The sequence below is a fragment of the Danio rerio genome, chromosome 3 (assembly GCF_052040795.2).
Source record: "Danio rerio strain M-AB ecotype USA chromosome 3, GRCz13ab, whole genome shotgun sequence".
NCBI classification, from domain to species: domain Eukaryota; kingdom Metazoa; phylum Chordata; class Actinopteri; order Cypriniformes; family Danionidae; genus Danio; species Danio rerio.
Window position 1 is genome coordinate 49791536 of NC_141023.1, and position 23130 is coordinate 49814665.

At 36.9% G+C, this 23130-nt stretch overlaps 1 protein-coding gene and 2 long non-coding RNA genes across 4 annotated transcripts in view; 2 read left to right on the forward strand and 1 right to left on the reverse strand.

Moving 5' to 3' along the window:
• The window catches only part of LOC147846022 (uncharacterized), an 885319-nt gene that overhangs the window by 325740 nt on the left and 536449 nt on the right, over positions 1-23130 (forward strand). The window lies entirely within an intron of this gene.
• LOC147846025 (uncharacterized) lies at positions 4695-8572 on the forward strand. Its single transcript, XR_015481249.1, has 4 exons — positions 4695-4943; positions 5114-5192; positions 5262-5303; positions 6478-8572. It is a non-coding gene; the product is annotated as an uncharacterized LOC147846025 (long non-coding RNA).
• Positions 22021-23130, reverse strand: part of LOC147846026 (uncharacterized) — a 53514-nt gene continuing 52404 nt past the window's right edge. For both annotated transcript variants that reach the window (XM_087245117.1, XM_087245116.1), the window contains one exon: positions 22021-22819. In XM_087245117.1, the coding sequence (XP_087101243.1) occupies positions 22502-22819 (318 nt within the window). In that variant the 3' untranslated portion in view covers positions 22021-22501. The remainder of the gene's footprint in view (positions 22820-23130) is intronic.

Genomic DNA, 23130 nt, shown 5'->3' on the forward strand with positions numbered 1-23130 from the left:
ATCCAGCCGCTGCCACCGTGGCATTAAAGTGGTGACAGGACGCTACTTTGGAGGCCCCGAATTTCTGTGTTGTTCTGTGTGTCAGTGTTTTTTGATAAATGTCTACTGTGTGTTACAATTTGGTATCTGTCCGTTATTTGTTCTCCATTTGTCTACCGTCAGAGTCATGCGCATCTGAGGTTGGAGAGTGGGACAGGTAAGAATGTTGTGCGACATACATTGTGCACACGTAGTTTGAATATCTCTGTATTAGACACACTAGGTAAGGGCGTGCTCCACCCACTGTACTTTTTGTTTTCCCATCAGAGATTAGCGTAGGTTAGGTAGTGCGTAATAGACTCGAAGATTTCTTTTCAATAACTTCTGCATTTTTATTTTGGATAGATAGGGTAGAGATTGGGCCAAATAGATTGTTTTGTTTTATTTATTTCTATTGTTTGGACGCCGCCCGCGTCTCATTTCTCCAACTCTCCCATATCTGGTCAAACATCTTATGTCATTTGTTATCTGTGAAATTCAATGTCTCTTTGTAAATATTTAATAATCTTTCTATATACATATTTTTTTTGGCATTCATTATTATCACTTTTTTTGTAAATAAAATCACTTTATTGCATTTAGCTGGTCTTGGTTTTGTCCCTCATTTATTGATGTTGTGTGGTTGCTTATGTGTTTCACCCAAAAATTAATGTTACTCCTCTTCCCCTTTATTTAACATCTTTTAAATCGTAAAACTGGGTAATTCATGAGTTTTATTGGCTGTGTTTTGGATCATTGTCTTGCTGAAATGTCCACCCTGGTTTCATCTTTATCATCTTGATAATGTAGATGTTGGACTGAAGCAGCAAATGTCAATTCAACAGCACCTTTAGAAATATGTATTCTGAAAACAATCGTTAAGTGTTAAATACTTATTTATTCCACCTTAGCTGAATGTGTCTGTGAAATAGAGAGTGTATAGCTTTTCCCAGCACCAAGGGTTCACAAGTTAGTGTACTCTCAGTGCTGGGTTGTGGCAGTAAGTGTATCCACCAGTTAAAAATGATCTGAGTAATTGGAGGTTCATTCTGCTCTGGCAACCCCTGAAAGAGCAAGGACTAAGCCAAAGGAAAGTGAGTAGCATTGGAATACTTAAATGATGTCAATTTCTTCATGCTCCAGGACCTGTCCTAATGCTCTTTCCATATTTAGCTGGTCATTCTCATACACCCAGGACCCACCGTACCAGCATATGGTCTGAAAAACGGTCCGATGATTTTATGCCAATACATAATGGCAGTTAGGCTGCTATTATCTATCCTGTAGAAGTCTGTGTGTTCCTGCATGGATATGCCTCTGTTGACCATCACTGAGCCACCATCAAACTGATCATGACAATGTTATAGAGAGCATATCATTCTCCATAACTTCTAAAGACCTTTTTAGCCATCAGCCCATGTGCTCAGGGTGAACCTGTTCTCATCTGTGAAAAGCACATGCTGCTAGTGATGGACCTGCCGATTCTAGTGTTTAATGGCAAATGCTATTCAAACTCCATGGTGCCAGGCAACAAGCACACAGCCCGTCAGACCCTTAGGCCACCAGCATAAAGTCTGTTATTGATAGTTTGCTCTGAGGCGCTTACACTATTTTCTTGCTAAAGGTCATTTCGTGGGCACCTGGCATTAGTAATACTGTTTCTCAGACTGGTCCTGCTCATGGGTTAAGGACCTTCTACAGCCACGTCTAGTTATTTAAATGTTCATTTTAGTCTCCTGAAATTTCCTCAGTACTCTCGAGACTGTGCCTGGTAACACGATAAACCTTCTGGCAATGTCACCTATTGAATAAATTGGACTGTCTGTGCAAACTTGGTAAGGTCCAGGTATGGCCTCATGCTAACAAATGTGACACTGACCTGGCCAAATGCAAAACAGCCAGAAATGATGATTTTGGAAATAAAAAAAAAAACAATCCTCAGTGAACAGTTAATTTAATTCACAACAAAGCAGCTAGAACTGATTGACAACTCCCTCTGCTGCTTAACTGACCAGATTATTGTACCAGGAGTTTGAATTGATGCTATCCTTGATTAAAATTCTTTTCAGTAATACAGAACAGAATAAGTATGATAATTTGTTTTATTATGTTAAGCTGAATGGCAATGTATTATTAGCTATATTTAGCGGGTGGCACAGTGTGGTTAGCACTGTCACCCCACAGCAAGAGAGCCACTGGTTTGAGTTCCAGCTGGGCCAGGAGGCATTTCTCTGTTTGCATAATCTCCCTGTGTTTGTGGGGGTTTCCTTCATGTGCTGTGGTTTCCTAGTACAGATGACTTGTTTAAAAAAAAAAAAAAAATGTCCATAGTCATTAGCCCATTAAGACTAAGCCAAAATATGGTAAGTATAGTTTGGCATTTTATTTTCACAAAGGTTATCTGAAATCTAATTCATAAACTGTGTTTGTATATATATATATATATATATATATATATATATATATATATATATATATATATATATATATATATATATATGAACAGAAGAAAATACACTAACTGGCCACTTTATTAGGTACACCTTACTAGTACCGAGCTGAACCCCCTTTTTGCCTTTAGAACTACCTTTATCTTTTGTTACAAAGACTTAACAAGGTACTGGAAATATTACTCAGATATTTTGGTCTATATTGACATGATGGCATAATGCAGCTTCTTCTAATTTGTCGGGCGCACAGCGCTGATGTGAATCTCCCATTCCACCAGATCCCAAAAATGCCCTATTGGATTGAGATCTCGTGACTGTGGAGGCCATTTGAATACAGTGAACTCATTGTCATGTTCAAGAAACCAGTCTGAGATGATTCGCGCTTAATGACATGATGTGTTATCCTGCTGGAAGTAGCCATCAGAAAATGAATACACTGTGGTCATAAAGGGATGGACATGGTCAGCAACAATACGGCATTGACACAATGCTCAATTGGTACTAATAGGCCAAGTAAACATCCCCTACATCATTACACCACCACCATCAGCCTGAACTGTTGATACAAGGCAGGTTGGATCCATGCTTTCATGTTGTTGATGAAAAATTTAAACCCTACCATCCAAATGCCGCAGCAGAAATTAAGACTCGTCATACCAGGCATAGTATCTTCTAATGTCCAATTTGGGTGAGCTTGTGCGAATTGTAGCCTTGGTTTCCCGTTCTCAGCTGACAAGAGTGGCATCCGATATGATTTTCTGCTGCTGTAGTCAATCCTCTTTAAGGTTGCAAATGTTCAGAGATGCTCTACTGCATACCTCAGTTATAACGAGTGGTTATTTGAGTTATTGTTGCCTTTCTATCAGCTCAAACCAGTCTGGCTAATCTCCTCTGATCTTTGGCATCAACAAGGCATTTACACCCATAGAACTGCTGCTCACTGAATGTATTCTCTTTTTCAGACCATTCTCTGTAAACTCTAGAGATGATTGTGCATGAAAATCCTAGTAGATCAGCAGTTTCTGAAATAATCAGACCAGCACTACTGGCACCAACAACCATGCCACGTTCAAAGTCACTTAAATCACCTTTTTTCACCATTTTGCTCAGTTTGAACTGCAGAAGATTGTCTTGAACATTTCTACATGCCTAAATGCATTGAGTTGCTGTCATGTGATTGGCTGATTAGAAATTTGGGTTAACTAGCAGTTGGACGTGTACCTAATAAAGTGTCCAGTGAATGTAACCAACATAAGGAAAAATGATTTTTAAAAAGTGTAGATATCACATTGTTTTCACTAATCTGTGATTTGCAACAGTCACAGTATATTTTAACACATTTACAGTTATCAAATGAGTGAGAATGTAAACATCTAACACTGACTTTTATGGTTTATGCTGTAGTCGATTTAAAGTTATATATGGTTTTTGCTCCATGTTTCCCTCATTTGTTTAAAAAAATACAAATACAAATAAACAGAAACATTCTAACTTCTAACTAAAAGGGAGAAGCAGCAATATATTCCTCAAAAAAATGACACAAGTTACTGATGACAACTTTAAAAATAATGTACTCTCATTGTAAGCTAATTATGTTTTAGCCAGAAGGAATCACTTACGGTATTTATATTACAAAACAGCAACCCAATTCACAGTTCTCGTTTATTGAACCTGGTAGCTCCTCGGTTCCTGTGACCTTATGTAATGACAATGAGGAAGCCAAAAATACACATTTTAGCTACTATTATTTGTCTCCTCTATATCAGGGTGGTACACTTATGCACTGCATTTATCAAGGTCAGACTGTCTCTTATGTAACCACATTCATGATTCATTCATTCATTTTCTTTTTGGCTTAGTCTCTTAAGTAATCAGAGGTCGCCACATCAGAATAAACCATCAAAATATATATATATATATATATATATATATATACACACATAAATATATATACACACACACACACACACACACACACACACATATATATATATATATATATATATATATATATATATATATATATATATATATATATATATATATATATATATATATATGTGTGTGTGTGTGTGTGTGTGTATATTATTACTCATAGACCCCTACATTTGGTAGTGTAACATATAAAATCACACACTTAAATTAAAGGATCACTTAAATTATCTTTGTTTAAAACAAATATATGTATATACATTGTTTTTATATATCTGTATAAATTGTATGTGCAAAAGCTTGAAGACCAAAATAAGATAAAGTAAAAAGTGTTTGTGTTGTTTCAAAGTTATTCACCCTCCTGTTTTAATTTTTTTTTCTTTTTAAAATATTTCCTAAATTATGTTTACCAGAGCAAGAATTTTTTTCACATTATTTCCTATATGTTTTCCTCTTGAGAAAATTTTAATAAACATATTTGTTTTAAGTTAAAATAAAATATTTTTTATTATTTTTAAGACCATTTTAATGTTAATATTATTAGCCCCCTTAAGCAATGTTTATTTATTTATTTATTTTTGTGATTGTCTATAGAACAAACCATTGTATTAGCCGGCAGCTAGCTTTCTGCAACTCTCACCTGGTCACCCACTGAAGCTAAGCAGGGCTACGCCCAGTCAGTACCTGGATGGGAAACCACATGGGAAAGCTAGATTGCTGCCAGAAGTGGTGTTAGTGAGACCAGCATGGGGCACGCAACCTGTGGTTTGTGTATCCTAATGCCTCAGTATAGTGACAAGGACTCTTGAAGGTCTTTTAATGACCAGTGAGTGACAGACAGTTCAAACAAAAATAGAACAGAAGCAGAAAAATAAATGCGGAGCTGTAAAGAAAGGTGATGAAGTCCAGGGGCCTCATGTACGAAGACTTGCGTGGAAATCTTACTAAAACATTGCGTACGCACAAAGCTGTAAATGTGCGTACGCAGAAAAAAATTCAGATGTATGAAACACTGCGTACGCCGAGTCTCACGCATATTCTTTTGTACATCTGAATGAACGTGAAACTGAGCGCAACATGCACAAGCACAAAACCCCTCCCTGCCTCCTCCCCCGTATGAATATGCTAATGACTATGCTAATGGAAACCCAACGAAAAAGCAACGGCAAAATCAAGCAAAAAGAGAAACTTTGAACAGAATGTGAATTGGAGGTGCTGCTTTCTGAGGTAGACCGGAGAAAAGCGGTGTTATTTGCAAGTTTGTTCTCCGGAATTAACAACAAAAGAAAAAAATAGAGTGGGAGAGTTTAGCTGATGCGCTTAACACAGTTGGGTCTGAACATCGCACTGAGTGCATTTAAAAAAGAAATACTGTGGTTTATATCTGTAAAATGTTGCAGTACCCTTAGCAGTCTCAGTGGCGCACCTCATAAGAAGCATGTGATCATGTACTGACACGTTCGAGCATAAACTCGGCTCGAATCCAGCGTCTGATGAACTCTTGGCTCGAATCCAGCGTCTGATGAACTCTTTCTTCTTTTTTTCCCCGCTACATATCAGATTTTGCCCACTATTTATCACGAGAAAGACAAGTAGGAATCATCAATAAGTTTGTGCATCATATTTTATTTGCACATTTATTGAATGGAAATGTTTCTGATTCACGCATGCAAATTCATCTTCAGATAGTGTCTTTATAGCAATGTTCGTGCGGTAGATCGCTCAGATTACATTGGGAAAACAGGCGACCGCTGCAAATTGTGCTTTAATGTTTAGCTGGTCAACTGTATGGTATGGAAATCTTACATACCTACTATATGAACCCGTCTCATACAGCTGCCATTGCAAGGATCAGACACTTTGTAGAGTGCAATTTAACACAACTGCCTCTAGGAGTCGCCAATGGAAATAAAACAGACACGCACAAAAAACGTGCGTACGCCTGCCAGAAAGCTGCCGTGAAGCTGCGCACATTCCCACGTTCAGTTCATTGTTAGTAAATCCAAACGTGAGCGATTCTGAGCGTAAAACTTGGCGTACGCAAAGTTTTTGTGCGTACGCAGCGTTGATACATGAGGCCCCTGATCTTTATAGCCTTCAGAAACAGCTGGCAGACCCACAGTGCATTCCTGACAAGACATAAAGCACAATGAACGATAACGAACTGACAAGATACAAATAACACCACACACATATAAAGGAAAGATAATTGTCCCCAGCTGAAACTAATGATCAGCACAGCTGATTCGGAGCAAAACAAAACGTGACAATAACAAAGACATGGTACAGGAAATGCACACAACCTGCAAACATGACAGTGGATGAGGAGATTCCTCGCAAAATGTGTAAAGACCTTTGAGTGTCTAGAAAAGTGCTATATAAATTTAGGGAATTTTTATTAAACCATTGTAATAATGGGTTTGTGAGGGTTGTTTAAGTCCACATGGCCTTTGTTTTGGGAATCTGTGTCATGATGATGTCATGGAAAGCGTCTAGCCCCCAAATTTGCAGGTAATCCTTGGCAGTTTTTCCTTTCAGGAAAAATGTGAGATCTGCAAAATTTTGTGAAGTTTGCTTGATTTAGCAATAAATTTAATGGTTACAAAATGGCTAAATCCTAGAAGAACTGGTTTACAGTAGAAATTGCGTATTTGATGTAATCCCACACCTGTGAAGAGATGATGCCAACCATTGAGGACCTAAAGGACAACACATTTGAAGAGATGATGCCACCCATAGAAGACCTCTAGAGTTATCCATAATCCTGGACCAGGCTGTATCCTGAGCAGATGTTATGGCAGTCATAGAGGGTTGGAGAGCAAGAGACTGATTCCTGAAATATCCCATTGAAAGACTAGTCTCAATATTAATACCATGGGCAGCCTGAACACCCACTGGTGACCTACTGTCACCTGCAGCTTCTCCACAATGGATGTCCATTCTTCTTCAGGACCTGAAGACCCAAGACTGCAGCTGTGCACAAGAAGTTTGTCCAGAAGAGAAATGGTGGTGCCCAACTTAGCTTGTATTCTCTCAAGGTTTTTTTTTTTTTAATCCTTCCCTTTTGTCAATTGATGAAGTTTGTTCCTCGCCACTGGCTTGCTTGGTTTAGGACTTGTGGAGTTGCGCATAGATGGATTTGCTCTTCAGTGTTTGGACTTTCAGCAATGAAAATTAAACCAGACTGAACTGAACTAAACTTAACGTAAAATCTTAGAACTGGACTGAAACTGTTTCAATTTACTAGAACTTCCATGTAAGGCTGCTTTGACACAATCTACTGTACATTGTAAAAGCATTAAAGAAATAATATAATTTTTATCATGTAGGAATCTCTATTTTTATTCCATATGTGTGAACATCACAAAATGAAGAGAAAAAAAATTAAATAAAAAAAACACAAGACTTACTTTATAGTCAAGGGTGTTGATGAAAGCCTCTAGATGGATTTCTGTAGGATGAATGCAAGACATTTTGCCAAGATAAAAGGGTATTATGTTTATGCACACTCCTGAGAGCTTCTATTATGCTCTAGGATACATGAAACATATTCTTGTGATGTTTAGGATAATGTATAAAGAGTCACTCTTGCTTTAATGTTAATGAGTCATATAAGGGTTTGTTCAAACTATTAAATCTGCATGTTGAGATAGATCCTTTCCTTGTCCATCACTGACCTAGCAAGCAATTCCAGCTGCAGTTGTGAAGCATTTGCCTATTCTGACATCTGTCTTTCACTGATAACCAGCCTTTCTAGTGGAATAATATTCAATCAATCACAGATTTAGAATGACTAAGGTCTCTTGTGTCGCTGAAAGTGTCCCTTTGGTCTTCATCTGGACAATCTGTTGTCTGGTAGTTTCAGACACTTAAGAACCATCACCATCTTACAAAGTCAGTGAAAACTGAAAAAAAATCATTAAAGGTGCACAATTCAAGTTTGCCAGATTGATTAATGAGTCGAAAGGCTGATTTAAGGCTGATTTAAATTGTTTTCTAAATAAAAGCAGCAGCATGCGATAGAAGAAATATTTTCCAAATCAAAAGGAGTTATTGTTCTCACCAGCATCTGAAATTTATATTTTAGAAGTGGCTTATATTTCTTGCAGCTAAATTGTGATCACCTCAGGTACACCCCATGTGCTTAATCCAGTGTTAAATGCTAATAATGTGAGCTTGAATGCCATTTTACATGACATTTCTTATCATACTACTGAAAGCAGCAGCAGTAGTTTACTTCAGATATTAAAAATAAAAGAAACCATTTGAAATTAAACTTTAGAACTAGCAAATTTGTGCAAACCAACACACATCATTAATTCATCATGTGCAAAGTGAAATAAACTTAAAGAGTTTTAATATGCATTAATTACATTTTAAACCTTACCATGTTGTCGGAGTGCAGTGAGTATACTATTATGTGCTTCTGAATGGCTCTATTTAAATTTATGTCATGTTATGCAAACAGCCAAATTGCTTATCACTGCGTCACTGCATAAACACACAATGTAACCTGTTTGCCCAATGTTTATGTTTGTAGTAGTTTTATTTACTAATTAAAAACCACCTCATGTGGAACTCTATATATGAATCAGCATCTTATTTCAGAGGCTGTTACTGTCCACCAGAAGTTGCATTTCGGTCACAGACACACACTTTGAGAGCCCTTTTGACTAATTGAATGAAATGTGCTGTTTTCCACAAAGGCAACCCAGGATCCTGAAATATAATTGGCTGAACTGGCATTTGGCGGGTTGAAGAAGTTCCGGCACATAACAAACATTTTCAAGCATTGATTTCAGATACTTGGCATGTTCCTTAAATATCTAAAAAACTTATCATGGTATTTCTATGGTTTAGAATAGTAAAACTGATATACAACACCCTGAAGGAAATCACCAACAAGTACAGCTTAATTCCAATTACGGAGAGGATCTGAGAGTGTTCTCTAATTGAGTGTATTACTTTTTAAATATAATTTTTATGGTGTGGTTTAGAGCAGGGATTCTCAACCGGTGGACCTCAGCGATCCTGCAGGTGGGCCGCAAGATTAAAGTAACTCTCAATATAATACTATAATTTTTGATTTTCATTAATAACATGCTACATTAAAATGATCGAAATAATGCACTTTATCATGTACTCTGATTAATTACTTCAAACTCGTGAAAGTGAAAGTCTCTCTTTGTGTATTTTAGGAAAACTATTTTATATATACTTATAGTTGTCCAAATTAATGTCCTGTGAGTGTTTTATAACGGACGCGCACCCATAAGGGAGGATCTACCGAGGCTTAATGGTGTTTTTGCCATAGCTGTTTACGCTTCCTCTCAGCGCTCTCCCAATGATACTCAGCTCCAAACTAAACCGCCAACAAATCAACGCGTTTCAACAGATTTAGTTTGTTTTACTGTATTTTACAAATGTCTGTACGTTTTTAAATAGTTGATGTTTAATAGAAGGTATTCAGTCAATCCAGTTTAATGCAGAAGCTGGTCTTTTGAAATCTCCCTGTTGACCTGTGGTTCTTCTTTCTGAATCTGTGTATGTTTTAATAAATTATTATACATAAAGATATAGCATAAATATATTATATAATATATAGTTTTAGCTTTATATATAATTAAATTTAAATATAATGATATATTTTTATAAAATGCTGATAAAAGAAAATAATAGAAGGCACAACAAATGTATTATATATATATATATATATATATATATGTGTGTGTGTGTGTGTGTGTGTGTGTGTGTGTATGTTAAAAAATAAAGGTTTGAATAATCATTTCAGGCAACGCAGAGGCTGTCGCCTTACAGCAAGAAGCTCGCTAGTTTGAGTCTCAGCTGGGTCATGTGTGGAGTTTGCATGTTCACCCTGCGTTCGCGTGGGTTTCCTCCGGGTTTTTCTGGTTTTCTCCACAGTCCAGACATGTGGTACAGGTGAATTGGGTTGGCTGACTTGTCTGTAGTGTATGAGTGTGGATAAGTGTGTGTGGATGTTTCCCAGAGATGGGTTGCGGCTAGAAGGGCATCCGCTGCATAAAACGTGCTGGATAAGTTGGCGGTTCATTCCACTGTGGCGACCCTGGATTAATAAAGGGACTAAGCCGAAAAGAAAAAGAATGAATCTTTGCTAAATGACTAAATGTAAAATAAAATATTTGTTCTGAATAAAACAGTACATTGTTTTGTGATAGTTTTAGGAGTGAAATAATATAATGATTGCTTTTAATCATGGCTTTGTACATTTTCCCCTGACGCTCTTTTTGCTCTTCAGTTTAGAAATCTAATATACATTTTTGATGAGTCTGAATATGAAATCAATTAAAACTAATGAAGAGAGGGAAAACTGTGGGGTGGAAAAGTGTAAGGAAAAAAATATTAAACAGCACTGTAGGTGCAGAAGTGAGCTGAGGATAAAGCCAGGGTAATTTCAGGTGAAATATGGGAACAAAATGGACGAGTAAAAGGCAAACAGAGGAAAAGGAGACGCAGAGGGGTTATTTAGTTGGGGGGAAAAAGTGCTGAAATCATAGCAAACAAAATGACTGTAGTCACTCCGGACTGACCTCACACCAAAGTCAGTCGATTTGGATTTCACTGCTGGGTTATGGAGATACATATTTATATGCGCTGTACTGGAGCACAAATCAAAGGCAACCAGTAATACACAAGCATTTACAGATGCACAGCTTCTCCAGACACAAAGAGTCCCTCTCTATAGCGATATTAAATTCTGTTGTATATATTTACCATCACAAGATCACAGCACTAATGCATTTACACATGCACCCCCACCCCCCACCACACACAAACACAGCCCAACTGGGTTTAATCTGCTCCAGTATTTATTCCCCACTTTCTTCCAGGATGGAATAGATTGTGACATTACACACAGTGGCTGCCGTAGCATCGTGCCTGCCTGCAGCTTCATTGGGTGGGTGGGGGCAGCAAGGTTGCAGGCAGCAATATTAAACCATCAATCACCTCTCCAAATTAGGGCTTTTACGTCAAAGCAACATTAACAACACACCCACCCACAGGTACAAGCTGGGTGTGAGGACAAAAACTCATATCATCGCAAGTCTGCTAAACGGCGGCCCTCGAATACACACACGCGCACACATCACAAACGCCACAGAGGCACAAATAACAGTAATTAGGTGCGAAATTAATCATAATAAATCATTAGAGCTACAACAGTTGTTTCGACTTCCACGGAAAGACAGGAACTAAATATAATAAATCTGTTTTGACGCAGGGGGTGACTGCAGGGAGAACTTTACAATGCCAACATTATAGGAGGCAATAAATAGCAAGCGTTTGCGAACCGTTTGTCCTCTTCCGCGTGTCGCAGTGACACGCTGACAGTGTTTTTAAAATAATCCGCCATGCGAAAACATGACCCACGGCAAACCAAAATAAAGGATTGTGAGTCAGTAATGTGTCCATTTTGCCGTTTTTCATGTTTCATCATAAAAACATCTGGGCCATCAATGAGCCGACAAGCGTATTAGGCAGCATGCAGCAGAAGAAGTGAAATGGGAGAGAAAAGTGGAGAGACGGAAGGAAGGAGTTGCGTAGGGAGGGGGACAAACGAACCATTCAAATACATTCATCCTAATTAGCAACAGCAGGGGTACGAGCGGGAGAGCCGCGTCCACATCATCCTCCATTAACACTGTTTACTTACTTACAGGCTCATTACGTGCCCGGGAGTAAAACCAACTACAGAAATGAAACACCACACACTCATATATGCTTACGCCACAGCCATATAAGCCACTGTACGGTCTTAGAAATAAAGGTACAGGAGCTGTCACTGGGGCAGTACCTTTTCAAAAGGTACATATTACATAAAGGTACAAAGAGTCCACAGTGGTACATTAAATGTACATATTAGTGCCCAAATGTAGCTAAAGAGTACCTTTGAGGTACCATTAGGGACCCTTCAGGTACAAATATTTTCTTTTTGAAAAGGTACTGCCCCAGTGACAGCTCCTGTACCTTTTTGTTGTTGTTGTTGAGTGTAGGACAACATTGTGATGTCTTTATCAGTACAAACACAGACAAATCACATCTTTTAGCAAAATGTATTGTTATTAAACAAGTTTCCCAAACTTTTCCTTGGTAGACACATGTTTTTTACTTTCTGGTGTCTTATTTATAAACCTTCATAATAATTAACATACAGGTATGTGTAAAAACTACTTTTATTTATGTGTTGCCATAGTTATATTTAGGTTGAGAAATCCTATCTATTAAGTTTTCACCAGCTTAGGACATGTAGCAGATTTCTGTTTGTAAATCACAGTTCACCTATAGCTTTTGTTTTGAGCCATGGCTGCGTTCAAAATGGCATAATGATTTCAGTGTGTACTAAGAAGGGAGCACAATTATTCATTTGAAGTTGACTAAAACAGAACTGTAAAAAAAGTAACTTTGAAAGCAAATTGCTTGAGAGAGATAAAGTTAAGCGTTTTTATTAATCATTCAAAATGGATATTGGAAACTTTTAAAAGAATAGGGCATTGAGGTAAAAACTCATTCAGATAATGTGTCCTATTCAGAAAACAACCAGGAACTAAGCATCTAACTACAGCTCGAGAGGTGCAATTGCAACTGCACACAAATGCAGCATAGTTTGAGAATGTTTATTGAAACGACAGATTTGGGAAACGCTAAATCACAGAACTATAATTGTTACTACAAAACTTGCGACCTTAAACATTGTTTTCAGAAACAGGGCAACACGGTGGCGCAGTGAGTAGCACAATCGCCTCACAGCAAGAAGGTCGCTAATTCGAGCCTCGGATGGGTCAGTTGGTATTTCTGTGTGGAGTTTGCAAGTTCTCCCGGTGTTTCCGTGGGTTTCCTCCGCGTGCTCCAGTTTCCACAAGTCCAAACACATGCTGTATATAGGTAAATTGGGTAAGCTAAATTTTCCAAAGTGTATGTGTGTGAATGACTGTGTATGGATGTTACCAAGTAATGGGTTGCAGCTGGAAGGGCATGTGCAACGCAAAACATATGCTGGATAAGTTGGCGGTTCACTTTGCTGTTGTGACCTCAGGTTAATAAAGTGACTAAGCCGAAAAAAAAATAATAATAATGTTTTCAGCATGTTTTTACTTGAATTATTACAAACTATTAGTGTGCTTATCAGAGTATGTGTAACTGAAGGAGGCATTCACAAAAGTGTGAATCTAAATGTGGATTTATTTACAATGATCGTAAATTAGGCAAGGGTCAACAACTGGAGCAATTGGAGACATATAGATAATCCAGAAGTCGTCATCGATAAACAGGCAAGTAGTCAAAACTAGAGAAAGGTAAGATAAAGTAGGAAAAAGGCTAGGAGTAGATAACCTAAAGCACAAGAATCAAAGAACACGGCTAGACAAGAAAATAAAGTAACAGATTTGTTTTAATTAACAAAACAAAGAACCAACACTCCGCAATGTGTGTGAGCAAGTGTGGTGTATAAATTGTCTGTGTAATGAGTTCTTGAACGGCTTCATAGTGTTTGTAATTAGACGAGATTGGGAACCGGTGTGTGTGCACAGTGCATGATGTGATTTGTAGTCCAATTAGTGGCAGATTTGTTGTTCCCCAGCGATCCGCTGTAACTAGATCGCTGGTGACTGTAACAGAATGACACGTGATGGTAATTAGATTATCTTGCCAAATAAACATTCATTGTTGTACTTTTGCATTTATAACTGAAGTAAATTAAAGTAGACTGGAACGCAAGGTTGACAGGAGGATAGATGCTGAGGCAGCAGTGATGCGGACAATGTATCAGTCCTTTGGGCTAAACGAAGTGAGCTGAAAGGCAAAGCTCACGATTTAATAGTCAATCTATGTTCCTACTCTCACCTATGGTCTTGAGCTTTGGGTCATGACCAAAAGGACAAGATCTTGTATACAAGCAGCTGAAATGAATTTCCTTCGGAGGGTGGCAGAGTGCACCCTTATAGATAGGGTGAGGAGCTCTGTCACTCTGGAGGAGCTCAAAGTATAGGCATCTGTTTCGAATGCCTCCTGGACACCTACCTAGGGAGGTGTTCTAGGCATGTCCCACCAGGAGGAGGCCTCGGGGAAGACCCAAGACATGTTGGAGGGACTATATCTCTCGGCTGGACTGGAAACGCCTCGGGATCTAAATGCCAACTAATTCTCATTAGATTATAAGTAGATTGTTAGGTTGGGGTAAGGGTTGGAGTTAGGGTTGACATGTTCATGCAAAGTTTCTGATAGTCAGGTAAATGTCTGTTGAGGGAACAGTATCAACAGATATTAAGCAGGCAGTCTACTAAAACTCAAATGGACCAAGGCAAGGCAAGGCAAGTTTATTTATATAACACATTTCATACACAGTGGCAATTCAAAGTGCTTTACATAAACAAGAATAAAAGATGCAAGAAAAATTGTAAAAATGATTAAAAAAAACATGAAAAGAGATAAAATGTGTTATAAAAGAATAAAAGAGAAGAGAAAAACATAATAGTGCAATCTGTCTGACATAGCTAAACATATGCGTTTTCTATCTAGATTTGAATGTGCCTAATGTTTGAGCACATCTGATCATTTCTGGAAGCTGATTGCGAGGGGCTTTAGTTGCTGAAAGCTGATTTACCCATCAAAAAAAAAAAATTGTTACCATAGCTTCACACTTGAACTGGATGAATATTTGGGTGACGCGGTGGCGCAGTAGGTGGTGCTGTCCCCTCACAATAAGAAGGTCGCCGATTTGAGCCTCGGCTGGGTCAGTTAGCATTTCTGTGTGGAGTTTGCATGTTCTCCCCGCGTTTGCGTTGGTTTCCTCCGAATGCTCCGGTTTCCCCCACAACTCCAAAGACGTGGTGCAGTTGAATTGGGTAAGCTAAATTGTTCGTAGTGTATGTGAGTGAATGGATGTTTCCCAGTGATGGGTTGCGGTTGGAAGAGTATCTGTTGCGTAAAAATGTGCTGGATAAGTTGCCGGTTCATTCCGCTGTGGCGATCCTAGTTTAATAAATGGACTAAGCCGAAAAAGAAATTTTCTGTGCTTTTCAATGGAATAAACATTTGAATGGCATATTCTATAAATTTATAACCTTGAACACTGACATCAAATCTACACATAAAATAATATAATCTAGCAGCAAGCGGAAATCATCAGTCTAAGAACAAATGGATTGTACAGACAGTTTTGCAACGGCCATCAGTCTATAAGTGACTCTTGATGAGATTATTATTACTGTTCCTTTCTTTTAGTCAGACAGAAATACATGCAGCCGTGTCTGTAAATTTGACTAATATGTTTTCATTATAATACAGATCTGTTGAATGCTTGTTTCTGATTGACTGATGAATGCTCTGCGGTGTGCAATTATTGTGAGGAAAATGCACAGCTATAGTAGTCCAAGGCAAGTCTTGACTCCATTACAGTTCCATATATGTCCAGTAAATGCACACTGGGTGTCCATAATTTTCTAATAATTTAGTGGCCTGTGTTCTATAATTCCTTATATAGCATTAGAATATATTTGACATTATATTCTAACATCATTTTGTAGATCACGGTTATTTTGAAAACGTATTAATTTAAGTAAACTTTATAAAACTAAAATAAATGTATACACATAGACCAATTTACTTAAATACTCCCTAATAAAACAGCACATTAGGTATTACATATTTGTTTACTAAACATTAAAAATGAGTTTGTTTGTAGTTTGATCAAACACATTTATTGAGTTGGCAAGTTTGATAACAGTTTATTATAAGAATAGCAGAATGTAAACAATGATCAATGGAGATGGATATTTCATGAAGATGTAGACCAGGAGAGATGACACTAGGAAGGAGAGACACAGACACTGGACATCATAGAAGACTAGAGAGGTAATTATCTTGAAAAGAAGTACACGAGGAGAGTGCAGTTCTTCAATTAGCAACGAGGCTGGACACTGAGTAGAACATGGGGCTGGGTTTACGTTTATCACATGTAAAAAAAAAAAAAATAATAATAATAATATATATATATATATATATATATATATATATATATATATATATATATATATATATATATATATATATATATATATATGTATATATATATATATATATATATATATATATATATATATATATATATAAACTTTAACTGCAGTTTGGCAGTTCGTCACTTTAACTCATGAACATTTAATTTATCCCCCATGACAAACTGGAATATTAGACGCAAATAAGGAGTAAGGACTGGTGAAAGTGTTATGGAATTTAATAATGCACGCCAAATGAAAAAAAAAAAAACGTGTTTGTGTGTGTGTGCATCTCTGTGTGTGTGCGGTCTGGTGCGGTCCTTCACTGACAGTCGTGTGTATGGATGTTTAATTCCATTTCTGTTTAGATCAGTGATGACTTTAGTCCGATTAAAACGCTGTTTTGAGCTTATGAAGGCCTACAGTTCAAAATTCATGTTTAACTGAATAAACAGTTAGTAAACACAAGCCCATTCTTTTGAACATTTTTTTTTTTCATCACCAATTATCATAGTAGAACAGTTTCTTTAGCAGTTTGTGATGCATTTGGGAACAGGAGATGAGCCCCTGGTCTAATGCACCACCAGGCTCAAGAAACCTGTTGCCAAAGGCCTTTGGGAAGCACACATATTGTGAATACCTTCGGCAGAATTCAAATGAACCATTTTAATCTAGATTAATCCAGATTAATTTCAAGATTAATCTAGAAAAAATAAATATCTATGCCCACCTAGTTATTGTATTATTAAATACCTCCAGAAAAGTCAAGAGCACAGCTCTCAAAACTGTAACAAGTATAGGCTGAGTCTAATCCTGTTCAATAATTTGTTTCTAGCTAATAGTACCCTAGCAGACCCTAAGATTGGCTTTAACCTCCTAGGGCTTAGTGGGGACGCGTGAACACCTGCGCGCCTCTCGCACCACCCCTGAAATGTTTTTCCTTTTTAAATGGATAGTTTACCAAAAAATTTAAATTATTGTCATTGACTCAACCTTTACTTGTTCCAAACTGCTTTGTCTTTTTTTTCTGTTAAAGCTGGAAACCTGTAACCATTGACTTCCATAGAATTTATTTATTCATTTTTTTTTCCTTCTGTGGAAGTCAATAATTACAGGGAAATTATGTTGAATACAATTATATTGCTAATGAATCAAAGAAGCGTTGCCTTTTGTTGTTTCTTTTGCCCACTTTCAAAATTTGGGTTGGGTGAGTAATAGTACACCAACTTTTTTTTAGGACAACACCACCAGTGTTATTTGGACTTTGGGAGGAAACCGGGGAACCTGGGGAAAACCCACGCGAGCACTGAAAGAACAAGCCAAACTCTGCGCAGAAATGTCATCTGGTTTAGCAGAGACTTAAAAAAGAGGCATCCTTGCTGTGAGGCAACAGTGCTAATCACTGGGCCACCATGTCACCTACCTGAAAAGGAAATTAAGGGTAGGTGGTGGAAGATATTGAGATAAGAAAACTTTGGTTATTTATAAAAAAGTTAGGAATCATCTGATTGGATAATCAATCATGAGCTGATGCTAGAACAGCTGAGAACAATCATAAGCAGGGGATCCTCTCAAAATTAGTTCATAAATAAACTTCACAAAATTTCAAAACCACTAGCTAAAGTTTCACATTTTGTGATTAAGTGATTGTACACGCTCACTAGATCATCATGTGGTCAGGGGTCGACCAAAATATTTAAGGTCATGAAATAATTATCAACAAGATTTTAGGCAAACACTTTATTAACCATTAATTTCGCAAGGTTTAGTCAGTGTCCTTGAGGTGAATCATGAGGTAAACCTGACTGCGAAACTGTGAATAAAAGTATATTTTTAAAATCCTTTTTTATTTGTTTTGTAAAATTTATCAGGAGGAAGCAATGAGGCATAACAAAAAATATAGCAGATGGCAAGACTAAAGCAATAAACTTTTTTTCACAGTTCATGTCAGGTTTACTTTAGGATTCAAGGACATTGAAAACCTGCAAAAATAATGTTTCAATAAAATGTGTTGCTCTTGTTGCTAATTTTTTTGTAATTACATCATGAATATTTTTTTATATACTTTATAGTCTATACAATTTATAAAGGCAAAAAGTGCATTAAAGATAGATATGCTTATGATGAAACTGTCAGCAATGTCTCTTTGGCTCATGCTGTTTATAAAGGGCCGAGAGGGGTAAAAATTTTATGAATTTCAAGATCAAGTTAAAATGTACTTAAATTGTCTTCCCTGGAAACATGCAAGCATCTGTTATGGCAGTGTTAAATAGAGAAGGGGAAAAAAAGAAGATTTGGAGACCTGTTCAAAAATTTAGGACAGCTTTCTAGCTGTTACCAGTTTGTCCAGTAGATCACTGTGTATATAAACGGACTTGAGATGCAGAGAGGAGTTGACTACGATGACGGGGTTCGAATCTGAGAAAGAATGGTTCCAGAAAGTGGGTAAGACAAAAACAGTATCCAAAAAATCAAATAAACTTGTAAATAATAAGGTGAGAATGTGATCATATCTGAAAATGTGGTAATCTGGATTGCATTTTGAAACACTATCGGTTGGGTTTAGGAAATTGGATGAAGGGGTCAATCAGTGCTTTAAAAACACTATTGGTTGGGTTTTGGGAAGGAGAAGGTTGAGTCAGTCAATCAATCAGTGACTTTCGGTAGATTTGCGTGAGAACAGCAGGCGTGAATGTCACTCGCGAGGGTGTGGATTCACAAAAGCTGCAAAAAAGGCACCTCCTGGGATGTATTTGGCGCCCTCCAGAAATGTATGTAGTGGTTTGTTTTCAGAATCAGTCTGGGTTGATATATTCAGTTGTGTCTTTACATACACTTGAATTGTGAGGTCAATAACAATATATTTCTTAAACACTGTAAAGATATGCTTTATCTTTTATATTCCTCACTTTTATTATTATTATTATTATTAATAATAATAATGCAATAGACCGTTTCAAACTACTTTGTTAAACTGAAATTTCATTCATTCATTCATTCATTCATTCATTTCCCTTCAGTCTTCTAGAGTCAGGTCGCGGGGGCAGCAGTCTTAGGAGAGAAGCCCAGACTTTCCTCTTCCCAGACACTTCCTCCAGCTCCTCCAGGAGGATTCCGAGGTGTTTCTAGGCCAGCCTAGAGACATAATCCCTCCAGCGTATCCTTTGTCATCCCAGAGGCCTTCTCCCGTTGGGACTTGCCTAAAACTCCTTCCAAGGTAGGTGGCCAGCAAGCATTACGAAACAGATGCCCGAGCCACTTCAGCTGACTTCTCTCAATGTTGAGGTGCAGCGGCTCTACTCCAAGCTCCTCCTGAGTGACAGAGCTCCTCACCCTATCTTTAAGGGTCAATTTAATACAAATTCTTGTATTAAAATGTATAAATATATCAATATTTATATTACTATTTGTAATACAATATTGTCCTTTGATACAAACAGATATATAAACTGTACCTTTAAACAACACAAGTATTTATAGCAAATAAACAGATACAAGTATCCTGCTTGCTTTCTAAGACTTGTCCTTTCTTACACCCCTTAGACTGGTCACACACTTAACAGAAAGGGCTGCGATTGGCTCTTATGCGCTGGTGCTCTTCACAGATAAGTGACACTGATGAATGGCAGTGGCGATCACAGCTGATCCTTGATAGACACGGAGGAGCAAACTTGCTCGTGTCTGTGTTTAGAAGTATAGCTGTAACAGCCGAGAGGAGAGGAAAAATCCTGCCAGCAGGTCAAATAGCTCAGTGAGAGAGAGAAATGGCGTTTATTTTCATTTACTCAATCGCAGAAAAATAAAGACTTCAGCTGTAAGTGTCAGTGAAAGACTGTCCAGAAAACACACATGCAGTAAATTTGTGCACAGTTTTAAGTAGTTGGAGCGTTTTAATTACTCGCACTCACCTCCCTTGCCATAGTAAGCTACCACGCCATAGCGCATATGAGATAAATGATGTCAGTACATAATAACCGTTCATGATTATTACTAAATCGATACCGAATTGTTTGCATCTGCATCTTGGTGCACCGAAGAAACAATTAATTTTGACACCCCTTCTCTCAACAGAATGCCACAAGGGACACGAGGGATTCCTTCTTCAAGTCTAAGTCTACAAAACACATGTGGACTGGTTGGGCATAATGGTCCAGTGTACCACTGCCTGGATGAAAACCGGAGTCTACTTCACATGATCCTAGGTTCAACCATCGGCTGGATCCTTTTCTTCAGTACCCTTAATGCCATTTATAACTGTAAATAAACACGATAATGCTTGCATGTAAATGTATGTGTCGTAACAGAGACATAAAGGCAGGAATAGGATCCAAATGCAGTTTTATTAATATAATGTTCAGACAGGCAGGGGACAAAAGCACGCGTTTTCAATAACCAAGACAATCCAAAGCATAATCTGTAAAACAGACAAAACTGTCGAGACAGATTGTTAGCTGTCAACGAAAGATGCAACAGCTAGACAAGACTCAGCAATGGTTACGTTAGTTTAATTAGTGTAAATTGTCTGCAGCTGTCAGTGTTTAGATTACTATCAGCTGTTGGAAGAATTGATTGACGCAACGTCTCATGGAAGTCGTAGTTCAGGTAAGTGTTTTCCAGCGGTCTAAAAAAAAAAACAATAAAACATTTTATTTTATTATTTAATAACATTTTTATTCTGTGTTATTCAAGTTGAAAACATTGTTGTAATCCACTAGGGAAATACTCTACAATAACAGTACATGAATAATAATGTGTTAATATCTAAACCAAACATTACTTTATTATGGACTAATGGTAAGTTAATGCATGTGCTAATCATGAACTAACTTTAATTACAACATGGGTCACATAAGTTCATGTGTTAAAACTAGAACCGTGGGAGTTTGCTGTGTACCTAAAATTTGCTGTTTGCTAAAGAAAAAAAAGAAAAAAAAATGTGTTTTTTGTTGCTGTTAACAAAAAGTGTCTACACTCATTAAATGATTATTTTAGGATAACAAGATTATTTTAGGAGTATGTTAAAATATCTAAATTTGAGCCATCATACTCTGATGCAATTTATTTCTCCAGACACTCCATCATTGATTGCATTTTATGTTTTTAAAAGCTCTACAAATCGCCTTCTTTTACTCAATGTGACTATTTATTATATTTATTATAACCATTAATTCAGTGAGTAAAAGTGAAAGTGAAGGTCATTGATAAGTAATTTTAAACAAAAGCAGTGCATAAATACAAGCATTTTTATAGTACACTGAAAAAAATTTGGAGTAGGATTTACTTAAAAAAAGTTAGGAAAGTTTTTTCACTTAGAAAATGTGAGTAATTTCAATAGAATTCCCAAGTAAAAACTAAACACAAGGAACTGTAGCTTTAATTAGAAAATCTCAAGTAAAGTTTACTTGGAATTTCCCAGTAAACTGTATTGACTGTTTGTTTATATATTTTACTTAAGTAATGCTTATAAATGTTTTTTTTTTTACACAATAATCCTAGTTATCTTATTTAAAATTTTGAGTAACCTTTACTTTAAATATTATTTGATGTTGTTGATGTATTTAAATGGTGGTCAACAAAATAACAGACATACATTTTACTTGAATACTTTTATTTCTATGAGATTCCTTAACAGATGAGAGCATCAGATGCACTATAGTGCATTTTACTCCAGGAAACTTTTTTAGAATATCACACATGCATTAAAATGCATAAACATTTAAACATATAAACATAAAATATACCTTTTTAAATATAACAAACATTTTACAAAAATCTCAGTTGCAGATATCAAATACAAAAGTGTGAAAGTGCAAATAATGTCAAACTAGTAGCTGCCTTTCATTAGGTAACTTTAATTTCAATAAGATTAAACTAAGGGAACAAAAACATCAAAAAATAAAAAAATAAAACTCTGCATTTATAGTCTCCAGAAGAATGGTTATGTTAAACAGTACTGTAGTTGAAGTTGTAGTTGTTTTCTGAACAACCTTTCATGCAAAAAAAAAACAAAAAAAAAAACAGTAAAACAGCATAAGTAGTGTAAATAAGTGCAAGTAGTGCTCAACTAGCAGATTACATTAGAAGCTTTCTATGCAAAGAGTTAACCTTTGGAGAGAATTTTAAAGCATCTAGGCCAAGAAAGATTTTCTGAAACACTTCAAATGTGTTTCTCAGCTTTGGGGGATAGCTTAGGTTTAGGGAGTAAATGCAGCCCATGAGTGAAAGACATGCATTTGTGAGATTTTTACATCCCAGCAGCACCTCAGTTCCCTCGATGACAATGATGACATCAGATCTACTGGCATCTTCCTCTTCTACAGATCTGCTCAGGACGATGATTTTCATGACATGACTGGCGAAGGTATCCTTAATCATGTCTCTGCTGACATCCTGTGAAATACACAAATCAGTGCAAAGTGGTTAAAATACTGTACAGTATCACTTTTTCAATTTTCCTCAATGGGTTCCTGTTCTGAGACAAACTGTCCACTAGTCTTCAGTATATTTAGCATTTTCTGCATATTTAAACCCAATATGCAGTTTCTTCAGCAGTATCTGTATGCTGTTAAGTAATACTTTTACATTGAACACAATAATGAGACTCATACACAATTATTACAGTTGATAGAAACATTTAGTGATGCTAATAAAGATAACACTGTACATTTAGAGTCAGGAGGGTGTAAACCTCTGGAAATGAT